The sequence below is a fragment of the Octodon degus genome, unplaced genomic scaffold (genome assembly GCF_000260255.1).
Source record: "Octodon degus isolate 3935 unplaced genomic scaffold, OctDeg1.0 scaffold00014, whole genome shotgun sequence".
Lineage (NCBI taxonomy): Eukaryota > Metazoa > Chordata > Mammalia > Rodentia > Octodontidae > Octodon > Octodon degus.
Genome location: NW_004524590.1, coordinates 9,302,722 through 9,318,812, shown reverse-complemented (window position 1 = coordinate 9,318,812; position 16,091 = coordinate 9,302,722). Strand labels below are relative to the sequence as shown.

Genomic DNA, 16,091 nt, shown 5'->3' with positions numbered 1-16,091 from the left:
ATGCAGTGTATTATTTGTTGAAACTGTACTTTCGATTTGATTTGAAACTGTCTCATTGTTATATGTTTATCAATAAAACTTTGAAAAGAAAAAAAAATAAAAAAAATAAAAAAAATCTTAACAGAAATAAAAAAAAAAAGCAAACTTTCCCAACAATAATATTCAAAAGCAATTCACTGTCTTCCACAGAAGAGGGTGAGAAGAACAGTCTCTTCAACTTGCAGCAGTGCGGGCTGCTGGGGGCTGACCTGGCTTTGAGGTGAGCCAGGTGTATAGTACCTCCCCTTGGCAGCCAGAGCACATGCACTTCAGACGTCCAGGGAGCACCAGAGGCCTGTCTGCAGCCACAGTCCCAGGGCTGGCAATGACCTAAAGGTCCTACCCTGAGCAGCGGCCCTTCCTGAAGCTAACAGAGAGCTGTAGTCACACTGACTCGCGGGAGGGCTGCTTCATCAGCAAGAGGCTGGCCACTGGGGCTGGCCCCACACAGCAGCCGTGGGAATCCGTGAGAGCATTCAGCACAGGACTCTGGGCTCAGCTCCCAGCAAGGACACACTCGTGCAGTCCTGCATTGGTGGGTCTCAACCCGGGGGTCCGCCCTTCTGTGCTCCCAGGTCTGCCAGCCCGAGCCCAGCTCACAAGCTGGTCTCCCCTCCCTCTCCAGCTCTTCCCTCGGGCACTCTTCCTGCTGCTCGCGCACCCCGGCCGTCTGCAGGCACGCTCTAAGCGACTCTCACTGACAGTGTCACGATGCCTTAGGTGACATACCACCTGCTCCTGCCCTGATTCGGGCACAAAGCACTGGCCAGTGCCACACTCCCAGCTCAGCCACTTGGAACGACTCAATGAAGATTTCTGGGTTTCTGGTTTTGTCCACTTAATCACAAGCAAAAACTTCCAGAGGAAACGGAACCTCCCGCCAAACCCCAGGCCTACCAGGCCTATGGAAGCCCGGGAACTCAGAACTGATGAGGATTGAGGCTTGTTACTCTATAGCAACCTCTGTTATCTTGAAGGAAGCTCAGAGTCTGGGGTGTGTGTGTGTGTGTGTGAGAGAGAGAGCGCGAGCGAGCGTGTGTATTCTGCCGGTGCATTGTTTTCCAGACCCACTGACACGGATGCTGCCCTGAGTGGTGGCCAAGGGCCCAGCCCAGCCCAGCAATCTGGCTAGGACGATGTCAGCCCAGGATGTAACTGGCACTTGCCAGCAGAACATGAGCCTGACTGCACACCTGACTGCACACTGTTGCTCATCTCTGGCCACAGCATCTGTCAAGACTGCGTGGCATAGCCCATGGGCTGGGCAAAGCCAGACAGCTAGTCTCAGGAAACTCTATTTCCTTTTGAAAGCAACTCTGGTCTCTGACAACTTTTTATTTCCTTAAAGTTATATAAAGTTTAACTAGAAATGATTTAAAAATAAAATCCTTGGAGATATAATAATGATTCTTCTTTCCTTTAGTTTTTTTTTCTTCTTTCTTAAGGGTCAGGGTCTTGCTATATTGCTCAGGCTCACCTTAAACTCCTGGATTCAAGCAATCTTCCTGCTTCAGCATTCCAAGTAGCTGGGACTATAGGTGCATGACCTCACACCCAGCTAATCTACAGCCATTAAGTGGGCAAATGTAACTGAATATTCACTGACATGGCAAAGTTTGGAAAAAGCTAAATCCAGCGATAAAAAATTCTCATTTATGGAATAGCTTCAAGAAATACAGCTGGACAGGACTTAGCAGCTCAGCCTCTAAAGCCAGCAACTCGGGAGCCTAAGGCAGGGGACTGCAAGTTTGAGCCCAGCCTAGTGGCAAGTGTAATATCCTGAGTTCAATTCCTAGGACCAAATAAAAAGCAGGAGAGGGCCTAGAAATGTAGCTCAGTGAAGACTCTGGGTTCAGTTCCCACTACGGAAAAAGAACTGGTACTTCTTTCAAATTAAAGATAGCATGTACTGAGGACTATTATCCCACAAGACATGATTGGGAGCAACAACTACTCTTCCATGATTTGTAACTGAATACCAAATTTTTTGCTAAGAGGTGGGCACTTTTAAATGGTAAGGATGCTTGAGAGCAGCTTTCTGTGGCAGGGTCAGCTTGGCAGACGACAGCATAAAAGCCTATTTCAGGCTGTGGAGTAGCTCAGCACAAGCACACCTGCCTAGCTAGCTCATGAGAGGCCCCCAGGACCCCAGCCCTAGTCCTGGCCCCTCCCACCTTTACACCTATTCGGGCTGTAGGAAGATGATGGCCACTGAAGAGAGAGGCAGAGAGCAGCAGGCACTGGACTGGGATCCATGTTTCCTGCTCCAAAAGTCACACCCCACACTGCCCCAGAAGCTCCTCCTTGGAGTATGAATTCTTTTATTAAGTCCTCTTTCTTTAATCATGAAAGGAGCAGTTCTCAACATTTCAGAATAAATTCCAAAATGAGAAGAGTTCAAACAGTTGTCTTAAAAAACAAAAAGTGGGCTCCAGGTGTAAAGCTCACTATTAACCCCAGCCACTTAAGGCTTTTACTGACCCTTAACATTGCTATAAATGACAGCATCTTCATTAATGTAAGGGCGCTAAAACTAATAGCGTTTATTTATTAAATGACAAAGAGTTAGGTAATGAGAGATTTGCTTATTCCAACAGATACTCTGAAGAGCTTATGTCTAAGCTGACAAACACCAACTTTTGTTTTACGCTATTCCACCCGTCATGTGCACCATAGTTCCGCTGGCGTATGAGAGACAGTGCAGAGACAGATTTGCTGCCTGAGTGCAGAGACACACTCAGTGTGTAAGGAAACTGGCCTCACGTAGCTTCTTTTGGAAGAAGCTGAGGAAGCAGACCCTTGCCTGCAGTATGTGAGAACAAGCCACCTCATCATCTGCCCTGCCTTAGCTGTTTTGTCTGGCAGCTTTCATGACACGTTTCCCTTTTCCAGAGGGTCCTCAGGGCTGCCATTCCACAGCTGGTGCAGTGCGCATGTGGCCACTGGCTCAGCTGGCTGTGCAGGGCAGGGCAGGGCAGGGCAGGGGTGGCGCTGCCGGGCCTCTCACAGTAGCCCTGTGTGCCCCTGTGGCTCCTCCTCTCTGCATCTGGGCTGAAGCCTGGGTTCACAGGGACGGACAGCCACCAGCTGCTTCTGAGAAGGAAGTTCTCAGAGCTCACTTTGGGATGAAGACACCTGGGAAGCTTTAATTGGATGGGCAAACAGATGAGTATTCTGCCTCTGCGTGACAAAGCTACCGGGCCTAGGAGAATTCTAGATTCTTTCTAACACATGTTCGGAGTCAGAAGTATGTTTGTGGTGATGAAAACTGTAAGGAGACCAGATAAAAATTCTGTGCAACCCCAACGTGCCAGCAACATGCACCGCACAGCTTCCGGGCGCCCGACAGGCCTGAGAATCCGAAACCCGGAATGGAGACAGGAGAGAGCTCAAAGCATTTTAAAGGAAAAGAAAAATGAAAACCAAACCAAAAACCTAAATATGCAGGTGCCCAAGTAGCTCTGGCAATGTGACAGAGCGAAGCTTCATGAGGAGACGGTGAGGACACAGGTCCAGCCTGCCAACGCGACGGCCTGCAGAGTGTATCCCGCCCAGACCTGCCGTGCAGGCGCAGCCGTGTGGGGCGGCCCTGGGTCCTCAGGATCCGAGTTAGCTGAGTGCTGCTAGGATTATTCAAGACAAGACAGTTTCTGCTCTCTTTCCTGGGGCAATTTAAGGGAAGTTCACAGTGACAAACCTAATGTCCCAGAATTTTCATTTTGTAGGCAAAACCCAACCCCCCGCAAGAGAATAGTAAATAGCAAATAGATGACTCAAATCTGCTAAACCTAATTTGTTAAACAAAACTGTCAAGTTTTCTTGTGAAAATAGGATACCTCATTTAAAGACAGACATCTCCCAACTGGACAGTCAGTAACTGCTAAAACATTGTTGCTGGGCTAGAGTTTCACTTTATTTTTTATTTTTTTTGGGGGGGTCTTTGAGAGAGGCTCTTGCTACGCAGCTCAGGTGGCCTCAAACTCAAGGTGACCCTCCTACCGCAGCCTCCTGGATGCTGGGAATAATGGCATGAGCCACCACGCCTGGCTGGTTTCACTAAAGGTTGCTCACTTGTACGCATGTCCTTTACCAGTGATCACGTGCCATCATATGGACAAGCTTTTAAGGTTAAAGAAAAGAGCAAAAACAAGAAAAGCCACAGGGCAGCCATTCTGCACAAGAAGCACAAGCCCAGCTCAGTTGTCTTCTCGGTCAGCAACTGCTGGGCACAGTCTCTCCAGGACCCTTCTCCCCACCTGCGAACAACACTGTTAACCGTGGCCTCCCATTCTTAAAGTGAGTTAATGTAAATGGGAAGTGTTTTGTTCACACGTGAGTGATTGTCACCATCATGGGGTCACTTGGAGGCACTAGCTGGGAATCACATCCGGTCCCTTTACACTGGGTACTGTGCCAGGCCAGGAGGCAGAGAGATTCCAGGCCGAGGATGAGGCGCGGCCTCTGCTGACTGATTTGGGTGGTGATTTGAAGAGGTCAGAGCAGCTGTTCAAGCAGCCACACAACTTCCAAAGGGAAAAGCTATCTTTAGGGTCTCATTCTGCTTGTAGACATAATAAGTATTCTAGCCACAAGTCCTACAACCCAGGAGCATGCTCAGATGTAGCCATGTGGCAGTCAAGAGCCTGAGCCGTGAAAGTGCTACACACAGTGGGTCAACTCCACTGTTTGTAATCTCAAGTTTTCTAAGTTCCTAAATAAGCAATCCTGTTTTTCACAATGCTTGCTACTAAAGTCATATATTCAGGATAGCACTGCAGTCTCTGTAGGCCTCTATCACTCGAAGGACAGGTGAGCAACAAGGTCCAAATACATAAACACAAACAGGCTAGGTGTTTGCCAAGTGTCTGACCGAGTTTAGAACTTTTTGGAACCACAGGGATGCAGCTGCGCAGTCAGTTCAAGAGCAATGGGAACTCTAACCTGACATGGGCTGAGGGAGGGGTACACCTCCCAGCTCCCAGTCCGCTTGCCCAAGCATACCTGCATCCCTGGCCCCATCTGTTCAGGACCCTGGCCACGGGGCTGGCTCACCTCCTTGTGGGAGTCTTTGTGGGCTTCCAGCGTCTTCATGATCGTCAGCTCCGCATAGTTTTTGAATCTTGCTGGCTGGTTTCTCAGAATTTCACGCAGAACTCTCAGTGCCAGGGCTCGAATAGAATGCTGGGTACAAGAGGAAAGGGAGCATCACTGAAGGGAACACAGCACAGGATCATCCATAGGCCAGCACCCAGTCTGGGCTCCAATCACACTGCTTTCCTTGGCATGGGCTCTCTAGACAGTAAGTTCCCAGAGGACAGACACTGTGTTGTACGGTGACACTCCTAAGACCCAGCACCTAGGTGGGGCCAACAGAGACTGCCTGGATGAGCCCAGCGCTGGGCACCTGATGAAGATGACACACCATCAGTTTACCATCAGTTCCCTGGAGTCCCCAGATTTCCTGAGGCTTGGGTATTTGAACTATCTTTCTGTAAAATGCCCTGAACTACAAGCCCAAAGCACCTTGCCATTGCTTTGACACGGCCTAGAAGGCTGTCAACTCTGAGGACAGAAGCAGACCTGCAGGTGTTCCTGGCCTCCTATGTGATGAGGTCACCGGTACAACAGGCCTGGAGCTGAGTATGGCCAAGTCACATGTCTGGAAGAGAGCCATCCCAAACGGACGCCTAATCTCCAGAAAGAGAATGGAGTTTACCCCAAACACAGCCGGCAAGTACATCCTGATTCTCTGTCACTCATCTGCACAATGTGCCCCTAACACACGATTCGCCTGCCCTCCACATGACATCATTTTGTCTCCCCAAAGAGGCCAGCCAAGTGGGACTGCTTCCACAGCCACTACTTTAAGAAAGTTACCACAGATCTTTTACTATCAATCTTCTATCTTTATCCCCAAACCAAACCATCAATCCTAAGGATCAGAAAACCACCTGAGTTGCCATGCCATTTGCCACCTTGCCCTGGCATGCTCTGGCATGGCCTGTGGCCTGCACTGTGTCCGGCTGCCTCGCAGCCTTCAGTTCTCCTCCCCTTGGTCCTCACCATGAGGTGTGAGTACCTATACCAAGTCACTGCAGGGAGAAGGGTTTCTACTCCTGAGGTTAGTTCTGACAGTTCCCAGCATTTATTCCAGACCCCATGAAGGCACCAGACCCACAGAGGGGAGGAGGCAGGGCTCTGGCTACACTGCTCTTCTCTTTGAGGTATCTGTCTACTAAGTATCCGGGTGTGGGGTCCCAGACGAGGCACCTCACCAATGCCTTGTCATATTTAAATATTTTAGCATGAAGATGGACTTTTAATTTTTCTAGTAGTATTACAGGAGCGATATTTGCGGAACCACCACTCTACCAATTAAGGTACTAGACCTGCTCATATATATGGGTAAAACAAGATGGAATTTCAAGGAACACATTTAATAGGGGTCTTCTAAAGAATAAACTTTTCTTTGCCCAAGAAGCTCACAAGGAAGGAAATGTATCCTAAAGGACCATGTCTATACTTACATAGTTTTAAGAGATTCTGTTTAAGTAACTATATGTAGGAACACATTTCCCCTCAATGAGCGCAAAGCCAGCTACAGAGAGAAATTGTATGTAATGCAAGATGAGGCCTGTGGCTGACAGAAGCATTACTTTTCTTAAAAAAAAAAAAAGCTCAGAAACTCTGCTAAAATGGAACAGGACTTTTTTGTTTTCTTTTCTGTACTGGGATCCAAGTCAGGGGTGCTCTACCACTAAGCTATATCCCCAGATCATACCTGCTCCTTTATATTGAGACAAGGTTTCCCTAAAGTTGTCCAGGCTGTCCTTGAACTTGTGACCCTCCTGCCTCACTTCCCTAAGAATTGGGATTACAGGTATCTGCCCCTGTGCCTGACCGGATGTTTCATGTAACTTAATACAATCCAGGAAGGGAAGCTATAACCAACTATGACCAGGAAGCACCCTACGAGCTGCCCCAGGAGGGCCACGCCAGGCCTGTGCCTACATCTTTGTCCCCAAGTGTCTCCAACAGCAGCAGCAGGATGGTCTTGAAGTGTTCCTCCCAGACACCTAGGCTGTCCTCTCGCGTGATCTTGAGCAGCTCCAGCAGGGCACCCTTCCGCTCCTCCACCCGCTCGTTGTGGTTGGACAGCTCTTTCAGCAGGTCCGCCACCAGGTCAGAATGGTCGATAGGCACTAGTGAGACACAGAAAACAGATGTCAGCTCACAGTGACTCTGGCCACAGCCCCACCCTGCAACCTGCCCCTGCCGCTGGCCCTGCTGTGCAGTTGGCCTCTTTCAGCACAGTCCCTTGGCAGATCTCCTTGCTACATTAAGCATGAGGATGGAGGGCGACGCCAGCTGTCCAGTGCCAGTATTCAGTGCCCACACACTTCCTTCCCATCTCTTCCCTTCTATCCACACACCAGGAAAATGCAGGTGCCCTCCTCATACCCCTTGCTGCCCATCTTGCTAAACCGTGTCCCAGTCGGAGCCCTGAGTCAGGCCTCCATTGGGAAACTCTCATCAGTATCAGACCCACTCCCACTGGCTCAAGGGTCACCTACCATCGCCTCTTTACCCGTTTCCTTCTTGAATGCCCAAAGCTCGGGAATGGGCAGAGGGAACAAACACCAAGCCAGCTGTCTGGATCAGCTGGGTATAGTGGCACAACCCACCCAGCACTCTGGGAGGCTGAGGCAAAAGCATCTCCGGTTCAAGCTCAGCCTGACAACTTAGCAAGACTGCCTCAAAATAAAAAACAGGATGGGGAAAAGAGCTCCGTGCAAAGGCTCCGACTTCAATCCCCAGTACCACGCCTCCCTCCACACAAGAAAAAAGTCTGGACTACTGAGACACTGTCCATTTGAAGATGGTGGCACTGGTCCAAGATAACTGAGCACAGCTACTGGGACATGGGCTACGTCTGTATGGCAGAAGGGCACAGCCTTTCTTCCCACAGAACTTCATACACTGAGTATGAAAACAAAATCAGTAAATCATTAGGACCTATTTCACTGTGTATTTACCTATTTCTTTAGCTTCTGTGATCAGGGAGCAAACCTACAAGGAAGTATGAGCTGTTTTTGTTTTTTAATGAATTTAGTACAGGGCCTCACTATGTAGATCGGACTCATAGTGATTCTCCCGTTTTCACTTCCTGTTTTTGCTGGGATTACAGGCGCATGACAACATGCCCAGTCTCATTCGTCATCTTAGCGTGCCCTGGGGGCGGGGCCGGCATGGCAAGCCAGGGATTGAACCCCGGCTGCTGTGCTCTGCCTAAGTGGCGCTTTAGTCCGCTGAGCTATCTGGCCGGCCCTTGGCAGTATGAACTGTTAAGTAACAACGTGATTCCGTCCCATTACCTTTCTCCTTCAGCCTTTTAGTGCCCACTTGGTGGGTAAATAATAACTGACAAGCGAATCTCCTTCAGACCTTAATTAATCAAGATCAGCAACAGGCAAAAGATGTGCCATTTCTGTAATCAGTAAAAAACCTAGCTCACTTGCCCGGAAAGCAAGTCATAACAAACACTCCTCACCTTTAGCTCCCGCCCAGGGAATACACATGGGTGTACACTGAGAGGCTACACACCAGCTGTGAGGCACTCACAGCTGCGAGACTAAGCTTGCAAGCCCAAGGCCACTTCTGCTGCGCCTAGCAGGACTATCCGCGGGCTCCTTCTCCCCTGTGGCCCTTAATCTGGTGTCTGCCTTTTGCACAACCCTCGCCTTGCACATGGGTGGTCATTATGAGCCTGTTACCCAGCAGGCCTTGAGCAGTCCGTAACCAGGAACTGCATCTCATTTGCCTCTTGGCCTGGCACCTCACACACGACACAGTGACAATGTGGCTATTCACAAAGTCCTAAGTGAGGTTTCTAACTTAGGCTCAAACACAAGCCAGCCTTCAAAACAAGATTTAAAAGGGCACTATGAAGGTAAAATAAGTAAATACAAGTGAGATAGGAAAGAAAAAATTAAGTTCCAGATAAAAATATCATCAAACCCATATATACATAACTCACTAGTTACTTAATAACTGACAGTATGTTTTAGCTCTTTGGTGTGAGGGCTTGAGTCCAGGGCCTGGCGCTTGCTAGATCTGTGCTTTACCAGTGAGCCACAGTCCTGAGTCCTGGACTTGAAGTCTTAACACAGAATCAGAAGAAAACTCACACTAGTTCCATGCTGTACTTCCAATGGTATATCTTGGACAAGTGACTTAACCTTTCTAACCCTTAGTTTCTTAACCTGTAAAACAGAAGCGACCCCTCTCTGTCCACAACAACGTATGCACGGCACTCAGCTCAGCGCCAGGGATGGGTAGGCTCCCAGCTGCAGTCTCGTAGTCAGTGTGGCACAGGCCAAGGGGAGCTGGCCAGAGCGCTGTGCTAGGATGCCCTGGGTCCCTGCCTGCACTGGCAACTCCCACGCACTCAGAACAAAGTCTCTGGGGATCTTCCCTCTTGCCGGCATAACCAGACTGCGGGCTTAGAGAGGACAGCAGCTGCCTGGGCTATCATTTCTGTGGGCCTCCCATTTTTATGCATCCACCAGGGACTCCACAAGGAGCTTCTGAACAGCAGGTCAAAGCCGCTCTGCCTGGAAGGAAGCATGCCAGAGGGCCTGTTGGATAGCTGAACGAACACAAACCGTCCCGAAGCTGCTCCACATCATCATCAAACATGGCCTCTTTCAGGGCTGTCTTGTCGTAGGTGTTGATGGTGTCTGAGTAGGGGTATGGGTTATAGTCGCGTGCTCGTGGCCCTGGGAAGGCACGTGGGGGCTGGGTGTTGAGGAGAGAGGTCTTGTTGTCCAGAGCGGTCCTGCCCCCTTCCACTTCATTGCTGCCCCGGCCCTCAGTGGCTGGGGATGCAGCTCCTCCATCCCGAGAGACCTGGAGCGCAGACAGGGTCAGTTCCCTTCTGAGACTTTCAACACACATTTTCTCCTGTTCTGATGCTTGGAAATACTAAGAGGGCCAGAGACTTTTACGAGATAGGCTCAGGCTGCTGTTCAGAGGGCAGTACCATCTTCACAGCTCACCCTTCCTGAGCATCAGGAGCTGCGCCCACACCCTCCCCACGCCTCCCTGTGTGTAGGTACCCGTCCTTTCCACGAGAGTAGAGCTCTCAGGAATGTGGACTGTGTCTGGTGCAGGCTCACCATTTTTAGCACATCACAGGCACAAAAACATGCCCACGATAAATGAAAACAAGCTAAAGCTTATCCTGAAGTTCTGTACAATGGCCGCTGGCCTCTAACACTAGTGCTGTTCCGATAATATGATCAAAGTAGCAATGAACCTCCACCACTGCCGTGGCCAGTGCTCAGAAGCTGTGGACCTACGGTTTAAGTGACGTCTAGTTTTCTGTGATCCTGAGGATACTTACTATATCGAAATCCTTTTTGCCATCCCGTTTAATTGGCTCATTCAGATCCTCCTGACTTCGGAAACTAAATTTTTCAATGGCTTCAGTAACTCCACGCAGAGAACTATAGATTTCTTCAGAGTTTAGATTCTCTGTATCATAGTCCAGCATGCTAAAGATAAAAAAATATTTATTTCTTGAGTTGAAGCAGATGAATAAAATCAGGACACTGCCATATTGTCACTAATACAGAGTGAGATGTAATTACACTTTTAGTTATTTTTAGGTGATTTGGAATGAAAAGGAGATCTTATTTTAAAAAGGTACCACCAATGAACAATTATACATCTTCCCGGTCAAATGTGGCCCCAAATATTTTATATCAGCACCCAAGAACTAGTGGGAAACAACAATAACCACAAGAACGTAAAAACTCAAAAGTGTGACAATCGGTGACCGAATGCATGAGGTAATGAAAGTGGAAAAATAATTTTCTTATCCAGAGGATGGAAAAAAGTAGTTGGTTGTTACTGGTCTCAAATGTACAAACCTAAATTAGGAGAAACAGGCACTTAAGAAATAAAACTTGCATTAACAACAAATTTCTGAGGAGCAAAGCAAACAACTTCACAAGGCTATGATGTGTGTGCCAGGATCCAATCCAGCAAACTAAGACTGTATTTTAAAATGCAAAACCAAAACAATCCTATGACTCCATGGCAGAGCCACCCCAGCGGACCCTGAGACTCTCACAGTATTCAAACAGGACTTCGTCATGAATACTGAACTCTTCTAGATGCTTTCATTTGGAGTTTTGTAAAAGGCAATCTTATAAAGAGAGATATGTTCCTGGACAGATGTCTAGAAACACCTGTAAGGGCAAGAAATATTTGTCCCTCTTGGAAAAGAGATGTCAGGTGTTGTCCTTTGAGATACTAAGCAAAAATGCAAAAGAAAGCACCGAGGCTTAAAAAGCATTTTTCAACCAGTGCCCTTCTCATGTCTAAAAAGTGTACTGAAACAGAATAATCTTGAGAATAAAAACCATTGTCCGTCACTGAGAATATAAAAAAGCATGAGATGGACACTAGAAAAAAAGGAAGCAAAGCATGATGTGGCAGTCAACTATGAACAAAAAAATATAACTATGTTTAAATATCATTTGTTTCAATATTCAAGAAAAGATCAGCTGAGTTAGCCTAACATACTCTGCAGAAAGTCCTAAACTGTGCGGAGGATTGCCAGGGACACTCAGTCACTGGCTGTGTGTAAGTAAGCAATCAGCAGTATTAAGGACACAAGCAAAGCAAGCTCTGCTCTTCACAGGAGTAGGAGCTGAACGACTAGGCACACACTGGCGCGACTCCTAGCGGCACAGAACAGAGCCTGTGCACTGCAAAAGAGGTAAGTTTCTCAGAGCCTAAAAACAACTAACATTTACTAAACCCACCCCATTACCCTAAAAAAAATACGTTTGAGCACTGATTTGGACAGGTGTTATTTGGAGTGGTCAGACCTCTTACTGGGTATAGCGACAATGACCCCAGTATCTTCTAAGGCTGGCTCATTTCTGCAGGTGCCAAAGACCTGAACTCGCTCTTAGAGATGAAAGCTCTTTGCCTAAGATTGCAAAACTGGCCCAGACAGAATCATTCTTTCCTGATGAATGGAAGAAAGCACACATCCCACTTACATTTGGAGAGTTCACAAAAACATATGCCAACGCAAAGACTGGCTCTGGCACCAAACAAAAAGAAATGTGAACCTGAGTACATGTGCGGCTGAAATTCCACGTACATACTGACGGGAGGTAGAACAAGGAGCTTGAACAGCACTCAGGATTTCAAGCCTCTGTCAGGTCACAAGGCTATCCTGAGGCAACCCCCGTGATGCACAGAAAGCTGGGGAGTAGAGGTGCTCTCTGCCCCCACTCCTAGGAACACAGCAGCAGCAGCCTATGTTGGGACAAAGGCATTTATACATCTGGCCAGTATACTCCTTTTCTATATAAAGACTGAGCAGTATGACTCAAACAAATGAACAAAAAAACATGTTAAAAAAAATGCCCCCAAATACTTTGAATCACAACAACTAAAAACAACAGCATATCCCATGCAAAAGAAAAAACAAAAACAAAAACTGAAAGAATGATGGGGTGGACGAGAGGCGGTCTAGCAGAACGTTCAGTTAAGGGATGTCACAATATTATTTTCCATGTGTCGCTTCAGAAAATATTGACTTTCAGATAGTTCTTCTCATGATTCTCAACCTGAACTTTCTAACAATATTTCATTTCAGTTCAATCAACTTTACCATTGTAGTAGCCTCTTTTAAAAGTAAAATAAGGGATTCTGCCTGCGAGTATTCCTGCTTCTCAGTTTCAATGGACAAAGCAAAAATCCAGCTTCCTGCTCAGGAGCAGCATGTGCACCCAGGAAGACAGGAGGCACTTCCGTGCAGGACTGTGAGTGTGAGCTCTGAAGCATCTCCTTGGTATGAAGTGGAAATACGAACTCAAGGTAAGAGACGCAACTGCATCCTAACAGGAAATGGACAGTTATTATCTTTGCTACTTCTAAATTGTGGCTTGGTCTATCTTTTCTTCAAAGCAATGCCTACAAGTCCTCACTTCATAGGGAAAGGCTAAGAAGGTTCTCACCAGGGAGCAGACCAGATAATCCATCCTGCCTCCTGATGAGCAACACACAGGAACAGCGGGAGGGGCCCACCAGCTGACTGAGAGGAGGCGCCAGTAGGTCACCCTCCACGTATCTCCTACGCCATAGTGTGTCTTGTTTCAGCTTTAGACAATCTCAAAACATAATCCTTTGGGATAAAGGTCAGGTTCTGATCACCTATAAACACTCTGATGAGACCCCAGAGGGCTTCTTCAGATTAGGAAAAGTTAATCAATCAACAGTCACTGACCTAAGGTCAAGGGTCACTTAGCACTGCAGCTGAATTCAACTGTGGGTCTTCCCTATAGAAGACAGGATGGTAGGTGGGCCCAAGAAGAAACTGGAGAGAAGAAAACTGGTTCTGAAGTTCTTTTGTTCATTCTGTAGTGAAAGGACACTGGGTATGGAGCAGGGTAACTTCTGTTATGAAATTAAGTGTTTTAGTAGAAAACAGAAATGTACAGATTCCTCCCTAGTTTCCTCAACACAAATGTCTCTAGTCAACTCCCTCTGAGGCTGAGCAAAGGTCTAAGTATGTATGGAGGTTTATCCACTAATGAGTTAGGTCAACATGTGTCACTACATGTGATGGGTTCTGGAGATGTGCTGTCCTCTGGAGGGGCCACATTATGACCAGGTGGGAAGATTGGAGAGGTGAAGTTCGGTGCATGCCAAGTCGGGTAGGGCAATACATACACTGTGAGGTATGTCGTCAATACACTGATCTGTAATGTGAGGCAAGGTTAACCTTAAGAATTAGTAGTAGTGGGCATGTGTACAGCACCTGTAATGCTAGCACTCCAGATGCTGAGGCAGGAGGATTACAAGTTTGAGCTTGCCAACTTGGTGACTTAGTAAGACCCTGTCTCAAAGTAAAAAACAAAAAAGGGGCGATAGATGCAGCTCAGTGTAAAGGCCTGGGGTTCAATCCTATGTAGGGGGGTACTAAAAAACTCTTGCCATGCTTTGTTAACATCAGAGACAGCAGCATTCTTATCTGCTTGCCCTAACTGTGCATCCAGTAACATTTCCCAGAGTTCTCTGTGTACTCTGGAAGTAACTTTCAGAGCTGTAAGAGCTTCCTCCTAAGAAAGATGTTAAAGTATTCAGCTGATGTGTTTAGTATATTCAGCTTCCCTAGGATACAAAAGTAGGAATGCAAATCCTAAGTGCAAAAGCTATCTACGAAGCATTTTCAAAGTGAAAGACTATTCCCTTTCTGGGTGTTATCCTACCAGAGAAGACAAATCCCCTTATAAGGGATAACTAGACTGTCCTGTGCTCTGCTCATGTAATTACAGGACTGCCCCCACCCCCAAGAGAGCATGCACAGGCACCTGCAAGCCCACGTGGACCTGCAGGATCTAAACCGTGGGAGGCTAACACTGTCACAGTCACCAGTGTCAGTGAGCCTCGCGCAGCACCAGCAGCAGGGGCCTGTGAGGAAACACGGCTTTCCTGCTGGAGGTGGGGCATCCATCTGAAGTGCAACAGTACTCTTAGCTCTCCCACTGCCTGTCTGACCTGTACACTTAGACTACTGCCCTGTGATAGAACATGAGGAAAGAAGTCTTCCAGGTAGCAACAGCATGGCCAATGGCAGAATGTGCATTTTGGAATGACATGGGTGTCGCCTGCCTCTCAGTGGAATGTCTCTGCACCTGAGAAGCATGCTGAGGAGACCGCTCCCACTGCTGCTCCTTCTGGAGGCTCAGCACTGCACCAGGCCAAAGGCCCACAAGAGCTGACAGTGAAGAGTCGGGTCAGGGGATGAGAAGGTCACCGGCCCTGGGACACAGCAGCAGCTGGGCTCATGAGATTCGGCCAAGATTAAGCACCACTCATACTTCTCATCATGGCTCCCCTACTTCAAGGGTAAGCTGAGACAGGGTCACACTAGAGGAGCTGAGAGGCTTTCCCAAAGACCTGAGACGACCTTGGAAATATAATAATATTGTGACACCTCAGACAAGGGGGACAGGTAGTTTACCTGGGAGAGTAAGAGCGCCTGAGAGTCTTGTGGGAGGGAGCGGTGGGAATGGAGTTAGGCTGAGAAAAGGGAGGTGGGTGCTTCGATAACCCATCGGCACTCCAACCCCACAACCGACTGCAGTGATCAGAAGAGGAAAATCAGAGACAGAAACACAGCAGGCAAAGGGGAGGGGAGGAGGACGCGCTGTGAGCTAAGTGTCTTCGAGTCTCCTCTGTTCTTGACAAAGTTCTATCAAAATTAACCGGAGCAAAATTAGCACTTCACCACACAGAGAAAAAGAACACATTTCATTTTATAGTTTGGTCCTCAGTGAGACGACTTCATTCTTTTCTCTCTCAATCATGGGCTGTGTTCACCACTTAACCATGTGGGCCAGCTAGAGGGCCTCGGGTGAGCAGTATGCGCTCAGGAGTGCGAGGGCCTGGGGTTGTACACCTATCTGCCGCCTGCCTGTGTCAGGATGGGCACCCAGCACCTGCACGCCAGAAGCCTGCGTGTTCTGTGTCAGCTAGCTCATCAGTTATTCTAAAAGGAGGCATTGGGGCCTCAACTTAAAGAGAAGAGAGGGACGAGGCAGGGAGGCTCCGAGATCATGTGATGCCAACGGAGGACTCTGGTGGGGGGCGGGTGCTCTCTGAGCTGGGCCTCATGAGGCAGTCTTCAGAAATAAGCAACTTTCTGCAAGAACAGCAGGGCCCCTGCTGGGCTGGGGCAGTGAGTCTCGAGTCTCCACTGGCCTGCCTGGAAGCAGGGCTGAAAGTCTCTTTTACTTACAGCAACTGACAGGAACGCTAACATTCAACCGGCATGCAAGTGTTTGTCTTCTCCTCACAAATGTCACTAGCTGGCACAGGCACATATTGGCCGTGAGAAAAAGCACTCACACTGTCATGTTCAAAACGATAGAAAGAGGGGCCGGGGAGATGGCTCAGTGGAATATGCGCTTCCCTGGCAAGTGCAAGGGCCTGAGTTCAATCCCTGGTTCCACAAAAAAAAA

At 48.1% G+C, this 16,091-nt stretch overlaps 1 protein-coding gene across 19 annotated transcripts in view; it reads right to left on the bottom strand.

The window, feature by feature from the left end:
- Clasp1 (cytoplasmic linker associated protein 1) overlaps nt 1–16,091 on the bottom strand; it is a 264,734-nt gene that overhangs the window by 12,624 nt on the left and 236,019 nt on the right. For all 19 annotated transcript variants that reach the window (XM_023709745.1, XM_023709750.1, XM_023709751.1 and 16 more), the window contains 4 exons: nt 10,445–10,595; nt 9,705–9,948; nt 7,051–7,241; nt 5,092–5,220 (listed from right to left, as the gene is read on the bottom strand). In XM_023709745.1, the coding sequence (XP_023565513.1) occupies nt 5,092–5,220; nt 7,051–7,241; nt 9,705–9,948; nt 10,445–10,595 (715 nt within the window). The remainder of the gene's footprint in view (nt 1–5,091; nt 5,221–7,050; nt 7,242–9,704; nt 9,949–10,444; nt 10,596–16,091) is intronic.